General features: G+C 40.9%; 1 protein-coding gene across 2 annotated transcripts in view; it reads left to right on the top strand.

Annotated features, from left to right (window-relative positions):
* Positions 1-4,913: 4,913 nt before the first annotated feature.
* igsf3 (immunoglobulin superfamily, member 3) overlaps positions 4,914-16,017 on the top strand; it is a 115,571-nt gene continuing 104,467 nt past the window's right edge. Inside the window, exons 1-2 of one of the 2 annotated variants that reach the window (XM_077616835.1) lie at positions 4,914-5,255; positions 5,395-5,476. In XM_077616835.1, the coding sequence (XP_077472961.1) occupies positions 5,437-5,476 (40 nt within the window). In that variant the 5' untranslated portion in view covers positions 4,914-5,255; positions 5,395-5,436. Of the gene's footprint in view, positions 5,477-16,017 lie in introns of both variants that reach the window. The other variant, XM_077616834.1, reaches the window with a different exon arrangement.

The following is a 16,017-nucleotide window of genomic DNA, read 5'->3' as shown; positions in this document are numbered from 1 at the left end:
ATGAAGTACAGGGCTAATAAGCAGGACTTTAAAGCTTCTTTTTGATTAATAATAGAAAAACGGCGGCTGAGTGGTTAGTGCGTCAGCATCACAGGGGTTCAAATACAGGTCTGTCTTCCTGTGTGGAGTTTGCATGTTCTGCGTGGGTTTTTGCTGGGTACTCTGGTTTCCCCCCACATTCCAAAAACATGCTTGGTAGGTGGGTTGGCTCTAGGGTCCTGGGTTCAAGTCCAGGTCGGTCCACCTGTGTGGAGTTTTCCCCGGGCCTATGTGGGTTTTCTCTGGGTACTTTCCTCCCACATTCCAAAACTATGCATGGTAGGCTGATTGGACACTCTAAATTGCCCCTAGGTATGGGTGTGAGTGTGCGTGGTTGTCAGTTTCCTTGTGCCCTGCGATGGGCTGGCCACCGGTTCAGGGTGTCCCCAGCCTCTGACCCGGAAACAGCTGGGATTGGCTCCAGCACCCCCCGCGACCAAAATGAGAATAAAGCGGTTAAGAAAATCAGATGAGATGAGAAATGAGTTTTTCTGTATTTGAATTCTGATTGAAATAAAAAGGAAGAAAATAAAAATGAATACAATCCAATTCAGACATTTTTTCCATTCCATAAATCAAGGAAACCTGTGCGTGACACGAATCTCCTCATCAAAGTTCTTTTTCTCTTCATCTTTCTGCAAAAGTGAACTCTTGGCATAACCATACTTTTGTGCATATATTCCCTGTCATGCAAGTGTCCTTCTTTGATTCCACGCTGACCTCCATCCTTATACTCGTCTGCCTGCACTGCAACAAGCAGCTTAATAAATAGCAATGTAGGCCACTGAAATATTCATATTTTCAAAGAAATTAAATGGCCTGTACACGTTTCACGCAGTAGCAGGACCCCGGTACGAAGAGCAGTGTAGTCTCTCCTCTGTTTCCATGGAGACGTCATATGACAACGTACTCCCCCTTACACACACACACACACACACACACACACACACACACACACACACACACACGCACACACATGCACGCACAAATTGCATTTCCGTCCACTGCATCCTTTTCCAAACATTCTTGTGATTACTTTTTTCATGTAAGGAAAACACACTTTGGACACATCTCAAAGGTGTTGACGTTCCTGGAAAAATGCCTCTTGAAATGTTTATCTGATGGCCACAGAATAAGTGGAAATGTGTGATGACGAGGAGAAGGATTTTTACGGATGTCTTTGTTCGGTTGACTACAGCAGATATAAAAATAAGACTAAGGAAGCAGACATTTAAAAAAAAATCTTAGAATTTGTTTTTTATGTTGTGATGGTTAACGCGGTCAACTTTGGGCAGTAGGCAGTGGACACCTTGAATTGGATGGACACAATAAGAGATCAAGGGGTTTGATCCCAGATTCGCACCTTCCTGTGGGTAGTTTGCATGTTGTGGGATTGCGTGGGTTTTCTCCAGATACTCTAGTTTGATTTCCACCCACATTCCCCCAAAAACATGCATGGCAGGCTGGTTGGACACTCTAAATTGCCCCTAGGTATGAGTGTGAGCATGAATGGTTGTTTGTCTCCTTGTGCCCTGCGATTGGCTGGCCACCAATTCAGGGTGTCCCCCGCCTCTGGCCCGAAGTTAGCTGGGATGGGCTACAGCACCCCCTGCGACCCTAGTGAGGATAAAGCGGTTCAGAAAATGAGAAATCCATTTCAGAAAGGGTATTTTAAATAACTAACCCAAGTTTATACATATGCAGTCTGTCCTTATTCACTATGTGCTGAGGTACTTCATTAAAGAGGAGAATTGATATTGTAAATAGCAAATGCAATTCATGGCGGTAGTTATACAATACATTTGAACCTGGATGGCTGGCAGCACTCATTTGCAATGCAAAGTAAACAAAGATTTTTTGTGTGCTTCTGGTTACAAAGAAAATAAAAATAACGGGGATATTTATGTCACTTTCAATGGCTGTTTGTAACTTCTGCTATGTTGAAGGATTGTGTAGTAGAAGGATTGATGACATGCCACTTGTTTGTATTTGCACTCATATAGGCCTGCTAATTTATTTATATAACACAGAAGGGAAGCGTTGCGCTTCACTTTCTACATCTTGGATTCTCTTTTTTTTGTGTTCCATCCCAAATGCAAATCTTTCTTCTAAGAGAAGAGACTGCCATATAGACTTCTAATCCAATTTGAATTGGGACAAAATGCCAGTTTAAAATATATTTGAAAAATAATTTCTCAAAATGCATTCATAAAACAACACATTAGACATAATAACTCATTTTGTCTTTTTTTTAAACATTCATTCATTTTCTGAATAACTCATCCTCACAAGGGTTGCAGGGGGTGCTGGAGGCTATCCCAGCTCCCCATGAACACCAGGTGGGGGACACACTGAATCGGTGTTCAGCCAATCGCAGGGCACAATTAGACGGACAATCATTTGTGGGCACCAGGCGGGGTGACATCCTGAATTGGTGGCCAGGCAATTGCAGGGCACAGGGATACAGATGACCATTCACGCAAACTCTCATACCTAGGGGCAATTTAGAGTGTCTAATCCGCCTACCATGCATTTTTTGGAATGTGGGAAGAAACCGGAGTACCCAGAGAAAACCCACTGTGGCCCGGGGAGAACATGCAAACTCCACACGTGAGGACCGACCTGGATTTGAACCCTGGACCCCAGTATTGTGAGTTCGACGTGCCGGGCCGTGTATTTAATGAATAAAAAAAAAATCACTGCAACATTTTATTATTCAATGGGCCAAACTATTGTTATTTGCTTGGATTCTAAACGTGAAAAAAAGTTTTAGTAGGTGAATTTGCATTTTTGATTAATTTGTTACTTGTCTGTTATTTGCAGGATACATTTGCAATATGAAACTGAAGTGGTCATTAAAATTTGGAGTACTTAGTTCAATGCGCACAAGGGGCAGAAGTGTTTGCGTTCAAGATGACTCAAGAAGGAATAAAGGGATTATGATAGCAAATTTGCAGGATATGTTTGTAATAGGGCTCAGCCTCACAGCTCTGGGGTCCTGGGTTCAAATCCAGGTCATGTCCACCTGTGTGGAGTTTGCATGTTCTCCCCGGCCATGCGTGGGTTTTCTCCTGGTACTCCGATTTCCTCCCACATTCCAAAGACATGCATGGTAGGATGATTGGACACTCTTAATTGCCCCTAGGTATGAGTATGAGCATGAATGGTTGTTTGTCTCCTTGTGCCCTGCGATTGGCTGGCCACCAATTCAGGGTGTCCCCCGCCTCTGGCCCGAAGTCAGCTGGGATAGGCTCCAGCACCCCCTGCCACCCTAGTGAGGATAAAGCGATTCCGAAGATGAGATGAGATGCTTGTAATATGAACCAGCAGAGGTGATGAGGTCAAAGGTCACATATTTCAGGAATTTTGCATAAACCTGATTATATTTTGTAGTAGGAGAGTAAAGGTAACGTGCCCACTCTGAATACATTGGTGATGCTTTGACATTAGCTGCTTACGTGGGAAGTCTGCTATATCAGTGTCTTTAGGAAGTTGACGGCCTGTCAAGATGCCACTCAAGCAGTTTTTGCTGTTCTTCTGCTTGTGGACACAAGATCTCAAGTCCTACTTCTCCGTTACTCATGAAACAAAACTTTTGAAAATTAGTAGGGCCAGCAGCCAGCCTAATTTTTTGTTTTGGGGCTAATTGATGAAGTGCTCAATCACTTTTGCCTGTCAGTTTCGAGTTATCCACTAGGGGGCATGTGTACACAGCCTTCAGCCTGAAATGTGCTGTAGCATATGCATGTTGTTTGACATATTTTCTCCTCAATTTTTGATTGTCAACTTGACCCTCTACGTCTGTGTGGCCTACATTTGCTCTTCACACATGCAAATTGAGCAGACACCCGCAATGTGTGGGGGTGTCTAATGGGGTCCCACACGATTGAAGGCGGGGGGATGGTCCAAACCAAGGGTGGCGAATAAGTTAGACACAAAGAGCTAAAATTTTAAACTGTGAGAGTCAAAGAGCCGCACCCTATGTCAGAAGTAGCATAAAAAACAAACCTGCCAAAATATTTTAAAAATATAATTTATTATTTGTTTTTAATGGGCCCTGATGAATTTCAGTCTATTTTAACCTCCTAAGACCCAGACTCTTGCAAGGCATGCATTTTTATTTTCTCTTTGATATAAATATTATTATATTATATATTATATATAAGGGTACGGCTTAAATGTGATGATACAATCTTTTTCACTAGTAGATATCGGCCAAGTAACATTTACTATTTGTTGGTTATTTTGAGGTAAGAAAACAACCATTACTGGATGAATTAATTCCTTATGATCTCATCTCATCTTATTTTCTGAACCTCATTTTGGTTGCGGGGGGTTCTGGAGCCAATCCCGGCTGTTTCCGGGCCAGAATCGGTGGCCAGCCGACCGCAGGGCACAAGTAAACGGACAACCATGCACACTCACACCCATACCTAGGGGCAATTTAGAGTGTCCAATCAGCCTACCATGCATGTTTTTGGAATGTGGGAGGAAAGTACCCAGAGAAAACCCACATAGGCCCCGGGAAAACTCCACACAGGTGGACCGACCTGGACTTAAACCCAGGACCCTAGAGCTGTGAGACCGACGCGCTAACCACTCACCAAATACGGTATACAAAATATGATAAGAAGCAAAGAGCCGCATGCGGCTCACAAGCCGCGTGTTCGCCCACCCCTGGTCCAAATCGACCACTTTTACTGATACGTTTGCAAATCAAAAGTGTAACTCATTTTTAAAACATGGTTGAAAAAAGTTGGGCTCGTTTTAAAGTTTTATTTTCATTTTATTTTTGTATCAAAAGATGCTTTTGAATGATTCTATTGTTTAATTAATTGCATTGTGGCAAGGCACAAAGCCGTTCCTACTCCATTCAGTGCCCGCCCATTTGGCTCCTACGTCGGCTGATAGTGGGAGATTGATTACGTCTCCGGGATTCGCCGTGAAAGGAAGGAAGGAAGTGTACGGACCAGCTTGATAGCCATTTGATAAGGACTTGTTTAACCTTTTATTTTTGGGGGGTTTAAAATCTTTACATCTTCGTGGCGATATCTGCAAGTCCCCTGTAGTGCCCAGTATCCCAAAGTGTCGTGCGTACGGGACTTGAAGTGTTGAGAGCTCCGGAGCTCCTCCGCAGTACCGTGGATGTGTGGCGGTAGCACGCCGGGGAGTGGGTTGGGTCGCCCGGCTGCCTGACACACGTCCTCGGCCGGAAGGTGAGCGGAAGAAAGGACTCCCATTTTTTTTTCCGATTTTTTTTTCGTGCTGGAAGTCGGGGAGTATCGTGGGACCACCTTGCAAGATTCACCTTGCTCGCTTTTTTTTCCGGGTTTGGACTGTTTTTTTTTCATCCAGAAGGGGAAACGTTGTGGGGGTAGTTGAGCCCGTTAAGGCACGATGTCAACCGGTGTGATCCTCGTCGCTTGCGTGCTACTTGGTAAGTAAATACTATCGCTTTTCCTCCCTTCCTTCATATTTCTTTCCAGCACTGAATATGCACTCCTTATGCTTATTAAAAGAGTTGTCTGGTGCAGAATGTTTTTGTACCTCAAGGGACACCATATTTACTTCTAATAATGTCATGAAAAAACGACAGAAATTAACAAATAGATCGATGCAAATACATAACTAAATATTCAATTATTCAAAGACGTTTAAAATATCTAGATTTTTTTTTTAATAAAAGGTTTTAATTATTGGCAATCCTAATTTCCTGGCTGTCATAGATGGTGACGTCTCTCGCCGTCAATGGCAGGGAAACATGATATTTTACTGGAATCACTGCAATTGCACGTGAGCAGCTGCACGTGTGAATGCATTGAAGTAGGTTAGTGTCATATTTAGACTTTAGTCACAGATTAACCCTATAGATGCAGTTCAGTATGTTTCCTGCTATTGTTTAGGTTTAACTATTAAAGTATTGCACGTGCCTGCGTGGGTTTTCCCTGGGTGCTTCGACTTCATCCCATATCCCCAAAACGTGCTTGGCAGGCTGAATAAACTACTGATGATTTTCAAATGTTATATGAATTAATGTTGAATTTGACTATTTCAGAAACTGTTCAAAATTTTCTTGTCATTTTCTATCAGCACTTGTATTCAAAATCTAACAGCTGAGATTGAGCTGAAATGTTTCTACTGATTATCACAAAATTAGTCAAATTTGGGGGAAAAAAAAGGAATTGGCTGCACTAAACTTTAAAATCATTTTTCCATTTTCATAATCGACATCAATGGCACTGAAAAATGACCATTCACAGCCAGTCCTCCCAGTTTAAATGAATAAGATGTCTATAGTTGTCAGTGGTAGGCTATGGAAGAGTAAAAGGATTAGGGCCAGTGAAGAAAAAAAAAAGGTGTACGCTTACGTTTTTTTTCTTTTAAAGTGAGAAACCTGACATTATTCTTCAAATTATCGCTATAAACTCAGAACCCTGACTTATTATAACAATTTCCGTAGAAAAAGTTTCCCCCCCATTTTACACAGCACTACTTTTATGGCAGCTCACCCCTCCTCCCCCACATTATACACGATTTTATACTTGTTTGTACTACGAATGAGGTACCAGCCACAGACAGACACACCTGGCTAATGCATCACTTCACAGTATGACATCACTTTTATTTGTCATCCCTTCGTTTACGTACATGCTTGTGGTTTCCATCCCTTCGTCACCCAAGTTCCAGTGCATCTCACACAAGCATGGAATTTACCACGCTATGACACACTGTGACTGGTAGAAGCAAACATTAGTAGACACAAGCTCGCTGGCAGGGACGCTCGCCCCCCCAAACAAACACCAGATGGCTTTTGCGCCTTCTGGATATGCGAGGCCAGTCATCAACCGAGGTGGGGGGTCGCGGGGGGGCCGGAGGATTAGCGTTTGTGCCTGGCTACGTCTTGCTGTCCCATTTCAGGCACTTTCCCTAAGACGTAGAGATAATCGCAGAATACTTTATTTACAGTTTACACTTTCAGTGCCATTGACAATATTAAATGTCCAATCTTGGACGTCTCTTGCTGTCAATGGAAGCCAATGAGGTAAGTCCGGGCAAGTGGCGCTTCAGCTCTTACATAATGAAGTGAATCACACGGTGAAATTGAAAGTGCTTGGAGTAGGTGTGTGGAGGTGTATGCGCACCACTCTTCGAGAGGCTTTGACATATTTTCACATGTGAAATCTTGCTTCTATTACAAGGGATATTAATTCTGTTGTGCGACGTGGGGGAAAAAAGATCACAATATTGATGATTTTAAATCACAATGTTGATATGTATACCACGATGTACGTAATGCATTTAAAATTTTTGAGTGGAAAATATACGTACAACTCTTATAACAGTTGTTGTTTTTGATTTGACATTAAACTGACCTGCCACAAATGGTAAATATATAAAGTAGTGCCGCAACCTAAAACTATCCAAAGTAAACAGAAGCAGCACAGTAACATATTCTGCTCAAATGTAAATATATTTACTGATCCATTAATACTTGTGACCAGTGGTTTTGGCTTTTGGTTTGAAGGTAAATTTATAAAAATGAAGATGCCTGTCAAAATTTCTGCAGGTTTTATTCTTTACTTTTCATAGTGTAAGGAGGGAGTTGTCTTATCTCTATTGCACAACAGAACAACAAAATACTTTTTAAAATCATCATAATTCATATTCTCTTTTCTTATGAAGTAATATAACATAGTTACTTTTATATTTGAATAAGGATGAAAGTAATTTATTTACTTATTATATAGAGAAGTTTGAAGTTTCAAATTTGAAACAAAAAAGATGTGATAGTTATCGTGATAATTATTGATGTTGACTGATAATTTTATTTTTATTGGGATAAACATTTTTTTCATATCGCCCAGCTCAACAGTGGTTAATATTCTTCTCTGGATTGTGATCTCAAAATTTAAAAAATATCTGTCCTATAGATTTAAGCAACTTGACCATTTGACCATAAAAACGTTCTCTTTTTTTTCTCCCCTTTCTTTTAATTTCCATGGACAAAATTTGTCTCCGTATTGGAGGTCAACCAAATCCCGGCAGTGTCCAGTCTTCTTATAATTCAAAGCTATCCTTCTTGCCAGATGAGTGAAAAAACAAACCTACCTCTGTGCAAAACCCGCAGGCACAAAAAACAACTGGCAGTCAAGTTACATCACTTTCCATCTTGTTTTTTCCCCTCTATTTTTACCTTTTTTTATTGTTTTATGCTGAGCTTGCAACCAGATGCGTGTTTACGTGCGGGATTATTTGTGTGATGTAAACCCGACGAGCATCGCCCCAAGGCTCCTGTGCTTGTTAGCTTTGCAAACATGGAAGGAGAGGCTTCACAGTGCGTTTGTGTGTTTAAATTGTTGTGTGTTTGCCTGTAAAACACCGTTTGAAAAGTCAAAGCAGCCCCAACACTAAACCAGTAAATTCTCTTCAGTGGCTATGCAGAAGGTAGTGAATGGATTATGAAATTCTCATAGCCGAGATTTGAAGTGATAAAATTCACATAATGGTTTGGTGTCTTGTATTGCTGTGCAGTTTAGAAAAGAATTATCCTTTCACGACATAAGCCATTTCATGAAATAAATATTTAAATGTAATACCTTTTTAATTATTTGGTTAAAAATTATGCAACAATTATGACAGCTTCTGCTCTGTTGACTTTATTTTTAAATCGACATTAAATAGACATGCCAGAAAAAAGTAAATGTATTTCCTGTAGTAGTGCTGCTACCTAAAACTGTCTAGTGCAGAGGTGACCAAGTCCGGTCCTCAAGAGCCCCTATCCAGTCTGTTTTCCATGTCTCCCTCCACCAACACACCTGAATCAAATAATCGGGTTCGGTATGAAGCTTCTGGACAGCTTGCTGATGAGTTGATCATTGATTCAGGGGTGGTAGAGGAGGGAGATGTGGAAAACAGACTAGATTGGGGCTCTCGAGGACCGGACTTGGCCACTCCTGATCTAGTGTGAACAGATGTAGCTCTGTAATACTGCATGCTGAAGTGTAAGCATATTTAAGTATTTGCTAATATTGGTGACTAGTGATCTGGACTTTGAAGACCGATGTATATTAGATGAGTGTAATAGAATAATACATCTTTTAATTAATAAATTTATTTAGTTAGTAGAACGAACTGGCTTTGTAGCTTAGTTGTTGCTATTTTCAATAGTTTTGCATGTATTACTTGCACATGGTGGCAGTAGGAGCCAATTTGAGTAGAGATAGTGACATGTTGAGACAGGGGTGGCCAACTCTGGTCCTCGAGAGCCCCTATCCAGACTGTTTTCCATATCTCCCTCCTCTGCCACACCTGAATCAAATGATCAACTCGTCAGCAAGCTGTCCAGAAGCTGCATACCGATCCCGGTGATTTGATTCAGGTGTGTTGGTGGAGGGAGACATGGAAAACAGACTGGATAGGGGCTCTCAAGGACCAGACTTGGCCATCCCCTGCGTTAAGGCCAATTGGTGGTACTTCTAATTCATGGAATCCCAAAACATAAAAAGTAACCCCTTAGCAAATTAGGCTTTATCCGAAGGTTCCCCACAACCTACCGCCCAACATATCAGTTGGATGAAGAGTATCGTTATCGCAATAAAAATGCTACACATGTGGATAGAATGTTTGATATCGTTTCAGCGATATAGTATATAGTTCTGTTGTACAGCACAGTATAAATAGTTTTTGTCTATTTGGTTTTGGATTTATTGCAAGTGAGGGGTACGAAAGCTAAAATGTTGTGTACATTTACTGCATCTTATTCAGTGCAATTGGGTTGACAGTGATAGACCGATTGCAGGTCCATCGATGTCAAAATGGATTGAATGTCTATGACCGTCCATTGCAGCCGGTGATTTAAAAGGAACCTTTTGTTTGACTCCAACTCAACCATCTCAGGCATTTTGAAGCGTCTAAGAATTTCAACGTTTTAATGCCACTCCCTGATGTGAAGCCCATCCCCATTCCAAATGGGAACTGACAGCTGCTCCCCAAAATATTTGAACATCAAGACAATGAACCTCCCAAGTCAGCTGTTCCGACACATGGCATATTGTCCACATGTCAACTGACTGATGGATGAAAATTCCATAACTGGCTTTGTAACTTTTTTCAACATTTCCCGCACCCACCACGAACTTGTCGAGTCGTGCACAAGCCTAAGTTTCAGCTCCCATTTGCCCCCTTGTTGTTATTCTATTTTGCAGTCGCGTGCGTCCTCATTTGCAGCGTGAGCGTGTCTTTGTGAGCGCCTTTCGTTCCGTTGTTTGCCTCGCATCATAACAATGTCGACTCAAGTGACGCAAAAAAACAAGCAGTCGGATGACAATCGGCTTGTCAGTCAGCCAGGACCTCTGTGACAATTCCCTGTAAATAACCATGAAAGCTCACATGCTTGTATTGGAAACATGCGTCCGTGGCACTGCGAACTGAGATGTTTCTTTGCCGACTAACAATTGGGATTACGTATCTGATGTTTGTCTCAGTTTTTGTGTCACACGTGGGCCCTTGCGAGAGAAATATCAACTTGGAACACTGATACATTTTCTACCTACAGGGCAACAACTGGCCCTGAATTAGGGAGGGCAACATGAGTTGTCAAATGGATTATCAAAAATAATCGACTACCCCTAAAAGTGGTTCAAATCAATTTTGAGCTTCTTGATGGTAAATATTTTTTTAAAAATTGGGGTCTAAGGCCGTGAAAGATTTGGTAGATGATAAGGAACTTTACGAGAAGCCGATGGAGCTGTTCCACTAAAGAGACAATATGACTCATGGAGGGTTTTCTTATGATGTTCTGGACAGCAAAGGTTAAAACCAGTTGTAGTTTATGAATAGATTTGTTAGGTAGACCAAATAATAGAAAGTTCTAATAATAAAGGCGAGATTTGACAGGGCTATTGAGCCAGTGCCAAATAATCTGACATATTGTCAAATGATTGTTGTGGCAGCCCTAATGTAGTGTGTTGACACTGGTCGCAATGTAGGTTCAGTGGACATGTTAAATGAGTTTTACGGCACGTTAGTGCTGTATGATGTATATCAGCAAACAATAATTTACTATGCGAGAAAAGTTGGAATCGCTTTATGGGTCTGCGCTGAGTCTTGGGGAACACTGCTGTACGATATGATGACGTATTTTGGTAAAATGTCGGCCATTATTATCGCTATAAATAGACCTGTTCCTACAATGTAAATTTTTGCCAGAGGTTGACGCCCAGTTTGTGCTGACTTGCTACATTCCTGGGATTCCTTATAACCTAGTATTATACCACTAATTGGCCTCAAGGTGTCCCTGTCTTCAATCAATAGGTAGCCAATTGGCTCACACTGCCAACCGTACGTGAGTAATGCATGCAAGACAATTGAAAAATAGTGACGCATATAAAGTAATACCTCGATTAACGAAATGTGAAAATCTGCGAAGTATGGTCACCCTATTAAAAAACAACAACAACAAAATAGAATAGACAGGGGAAATGCTTCCGCTTGCGAGTTTTTATGAACTTAAAGAAAAAGCCGTCTCGTGGTGTGTGAGGTTCACTCGCCTGACTTCGTTGCGGGCAGACGTGGGGTCGATTCCCGCAGGCGGCGGTATGATTGGGAGGGCGGATGGTCGTTTGTCTCTGTGTGTCCTACGACTGACTGGCGACCAGTGTAGTCTGCCTTTCGCCCAAAGACTGCTGGGTTATGCTCTAGCAACACCCTTTCGAGGATGGGCTGTATAGAAGATTAAAAAAAAATTCTCAGAAAAAAATCCGCCATGTAGTGAAGCAGCGATAACCAAAGCGCAAAGTAGTGAGGTATCTCTGTAATCCACAACGTACAGGGAGTCCTTGTGTTATGCCAGTCTTGTTGTTACAAACACCCCATAACAAAATAATGGCTTATGCCAGCATATGGACCTTGCGCTGACAAACAGCCCCATCGAACGTCCAAGCAAACAAAAAAGTTTGAGCACCCGTGGCTTAGGCAATCTGGTATTTCCTGTCAATGATATACTATATATACTGTATATTGTATATTGAATTATATGGTAAAATAATAATCCACAGTCTTTCTGTATAGAATTTTACGTACAGTGTAATTGTATTTTCTATTTTATTTTTGTTTCCATTTACACTAAGATTCGGGTTACACCGCGTCTCAGGAACGGATCGACGTCGTAACCCGAGGACTCACTGTAGTTTCAAATGTCATTAAATTCATTTTTTTGCTCACAACCACTCACAAGCATTATCAGAATTAAATATCATTACATTTGAACAATGCTACTGTGCTGTTTCTGTTTACACTAAATTGTTTTCGCACTACTATTTTCATTTTATTAAAACATCAAAACTATAAAACATGTTCCTTGATACGTGTAGCATGGCAGTTCAGTTTAATGTCAATTCAAATAATGAATTGAGCAGGGGAGATGCTGTTATAATTGTTGCATAATTCTCGAACTAATTAAAAATGCATAATATCATGATGTGATGCAATTGGCTTATATTTTGATAGTTCCCAATATCACACAGGACTACAGCCAGGGTAAAACCCCACTGCCGTCTGTTTTGTTATAAAACATCATTAATAAAAAAGAAAATGTGTGACCTTCAGGGAGTTAAAAATCTATCTCTCTTTTGGATCATCCCCCCCATTTCTAATTAGATTTGTTTGAAGAGGAGCCAGGCTGAGCTGGGCACTGTTTGGAATTGGTGTTGAGGAGAATGTCAAAGGAGGCAGCAAGAGGGGCACTCATTCAGAACACAGTGAAGTGTTCCAAGGGGGGTATGAGTTTGTCGGTAACTTTTAGAAAACATGAGATGAAATTTTGGAGCAAATGCCATGTAAAAAAAAAACCTGGCTGGGGGTTGAAATGCGGAGGAGTCCTGTGCTTAATCTTCTGTCATTGTCTTGCGGAAGAGAGGAAGCCTCCCGCAAGGATTTGACTCATTTCACACGCTCACTTATCTTATGAAATAGGGAAATGCGTCATATCAGTGTCATGTCAACGTTTGGAGTTAAGTGCCTGTGTTGGAGAACATATACTAAATTATTTTATTCTTTGCTGGGGTGATCAAATGACCACGCCCAACACAATATCTAGGATATATTACTGATGACAACAATCAAATTTAAGAATATACACAGACTCACTTAATGTTCTTAGAGCTTTAATGTTATTTGATACATTGGCTATAACAATCCTGGGCATTGATGGTAAAGAACGTGCTCTGGTCTTCCTGTCTGCAGTTTGTTTTGTTTTCCTCCTGCTGAGATGGGTTTTCTCTTGGTACTCCCACATCCCAAAAAGACACTCTAAATTGTCCATCCTTGTGAGAATAAATTAAACGGATGATGAATGTATGAATGAAAGTCATGTTTAAATAGGTAAAGTAAATTGAATAAGTAAAACTGATTATTATTACGGTTTTTCAATTGGATAAACAAAGGAAAAACACATTTGAACATTTAAATGGGATATTATTTACTGTTAACTCTTTAGCCCCCATCTTTGCCGATAGAAGTCCAGTTCAATGGATTTGGCGTCCATTGTCGTCAACGACACGGAAACATGCCAGCTATTCCTGATTCATTGTCAGTGAATGAGTAAACAGCAGAAGCCAACCATCCCCCCTTTGGGATTTTTATTTGCCCCGCCCCTCTTGCTGTCAGGCTTTGAAAGTGATAATGAAGGGCCAGCCAGAGGCTTCTTCCGCTTTCCTTCTTCACAGAAGGCGCTATCATTCATTGTAGCCTTTCTCCCTACCTTTGCAGCTCTCTCCGTAACTATGGCGACCACTCCCCACCTGCACAAGGATGATCCATATTCAGCAGCTCCCACCGGCAATGCGCGCTACTAATTCTGTAGAAATGATTTGAAAAGTGTGTTCCTACAAAGAACATTCGGCAGCGAGTGTTAAAGTGCTTTCTCGCAACTTTTACAGCAAGAACTAAAGACTGTGTGTTTGTCTCTAATTGCTTATGCATAAATGCATGAATTCACAAGCACAACTCTTTCACTGCGTCAAAGAAAAAAAAAGACTGAAAATGTCGGTTTGAAACGCAGTATTTAATAGTTAATCATTTTATTTTCCTCAATTTGCAGTTTATTCCTAAAACCTGTGCACTGATAGCGAGCTGCCAATCAGAAATCTCGCCTGTGAACGTGAAGTCAACGCAGCTGTCACGCTGCAGTTGTGTACGAGCGAAAGATGATGAGGATGACAGCAGAGTTTTTGAGTAGAAAGCCTTCGTGATAATCAACACCAACATGTTTGAACACAACAATCTTAGCAGTGTTTTTTGTGTTCAAAATTTAATGAGAACAATAAGTCACAAACAAAAATGGTAAAAATAAGTGTTAATTGTGCGGAAACTCAACTAGGTCTTAATCTTAGACAAAATACATCTTTAAAAAGTTATGTTAATGATGCTGTTAGGTCATTTAGATTATTTTCTTTTAGATACATAAATGTTTGAAAATAATTTTTGTTTTAGGCAGGTTTCAAATGCAATCTGTTGTCGTCACGAGCCGAAGCCTAGTGTCGTCACTTCCAGCCCCTACCACTATAAAAGTCAGTTCGTTTTCCATTTTAGCAAGGACTGAAACTACAAGGCCTTTAAATATGCGCATTTCCCGGATTCCGCTATTTATTGAACAACATGCTGACATTATTTAAACTCCTGAAAAATGAGGAGATAAAAATAGTCTATTGAGAGCCACACAAATGGAGACCTATTTTACGTGACACCCCTCACTTATTGGAACAGTTTATTTGCGCTGTTTGCGAAAGTGATGCGCTGCCTCTACGACCCCTTAAGAAATCAACAAAATAGTCTGGGATAAATACGTGTTTGCGACTACAAAAGGACGAACGTGAAAAGGTTTTTATTTCTCCCCTTCTAAAAATTTGGCGTCAATGCAGTCCACTAATGGGAGCATACCAACTGTTCTGACAACAAAAAGCCATCTCTGCAGAAAGTGAGCATTTTACACAGGATAGTTTTGTAAACTTCCAGCATAAGCATCAGGGTTTGGCATGTTATTTTATCCACGTTAATGGAACAGTTTTTACCCTGTCTCTCCCGCCTTGTCGTAACTTGGAGTCAGTCACAACTGCTCATCTCAGCTACCAAGTCAGTGTTGTCATCTTGACAAAGTTCCCTCTAAGCTGCACAACTGCGCACAGTCTCACCGTACAAGAAAACCTATCCAGCGCAGTGAACGCAAATGAATTAGATAAATATATATTTTTTCTGTTTCATTTTGGTTGTGTAATTCAGTGATTGACCGGTGTCCAGCCAATTACCCTACGCAGCCAATCACGCCTCTGACAGTACTTGCGCATGTAACAGTGAGCCGTACGTAGTTAAGTGACGCAAATGCTAACTCTGCTAAAGTGAATGCAATACCTCGACTCCCCAAACCAAAGAAACAGTTTTTTTTCAGTTGGAATGGCTGTCAGAGTTTTTGCAAATAGAAGAGCAAGGGTTGAAATTGGGTGATATATTTTCTTTATCGAGTGAGAAAGGTCTGCTCTGCAAAACATGCAGGGAAGCTAAGGTTGTAGGCGAGTTTTCCGATGGAAAAATATGGACTAAATGGCAGCTAGACTACCTCAAGCGACACAGTCAGCAGAAAAGTCATTTGAATGAAAATGAGAAGTGTGAAGGACAGATGTGAAAAAATAGGTTAAATTTAAGTCAGATTTGTCCATATTCTTATGACATTTTTACGATAATGCTATTTCTGGATATTAATCATTACATTTTATTAAGACGAGATCGTCTATGAGAAGGAGAAATGCACCTGCTGATGGCAGGTCTGATACTGGTGTGTGGCCATAGTGAGGACTTCTGATGTTGCTCACAGTGGTCCTCAGTGTGGTCAGGAAGGTTGTCTGTATGCCCAAACATGAAAAATTAGAGGGAACATTGATTTTTACTACAATGGTTGTAAGTTGAAATTTGTTCCTTTATGGATTT

The sequence above is a fragment of the Stigmatopora argus genome, chromosome 13 (genome assembly GCF_051989625.1).
Source record: "Stigmatopora argus isolate UIUO_Sarg chromosome 13, RoL_Sarg_1.0, whole genome shotgun sequence".
Classification (NCBI taxonomy): Eukaryota; Metazoa; Chordata; class Actinopteri; order Syngnathiformes; family Syngnathidae; genus Stigmatopora; species Stigmatopora argus.
The sequence above is the reverse complement of the archived record's forward strand: the minus strand, read 5'-3'. Positions and strand labels throughout refer to the sequence as shown.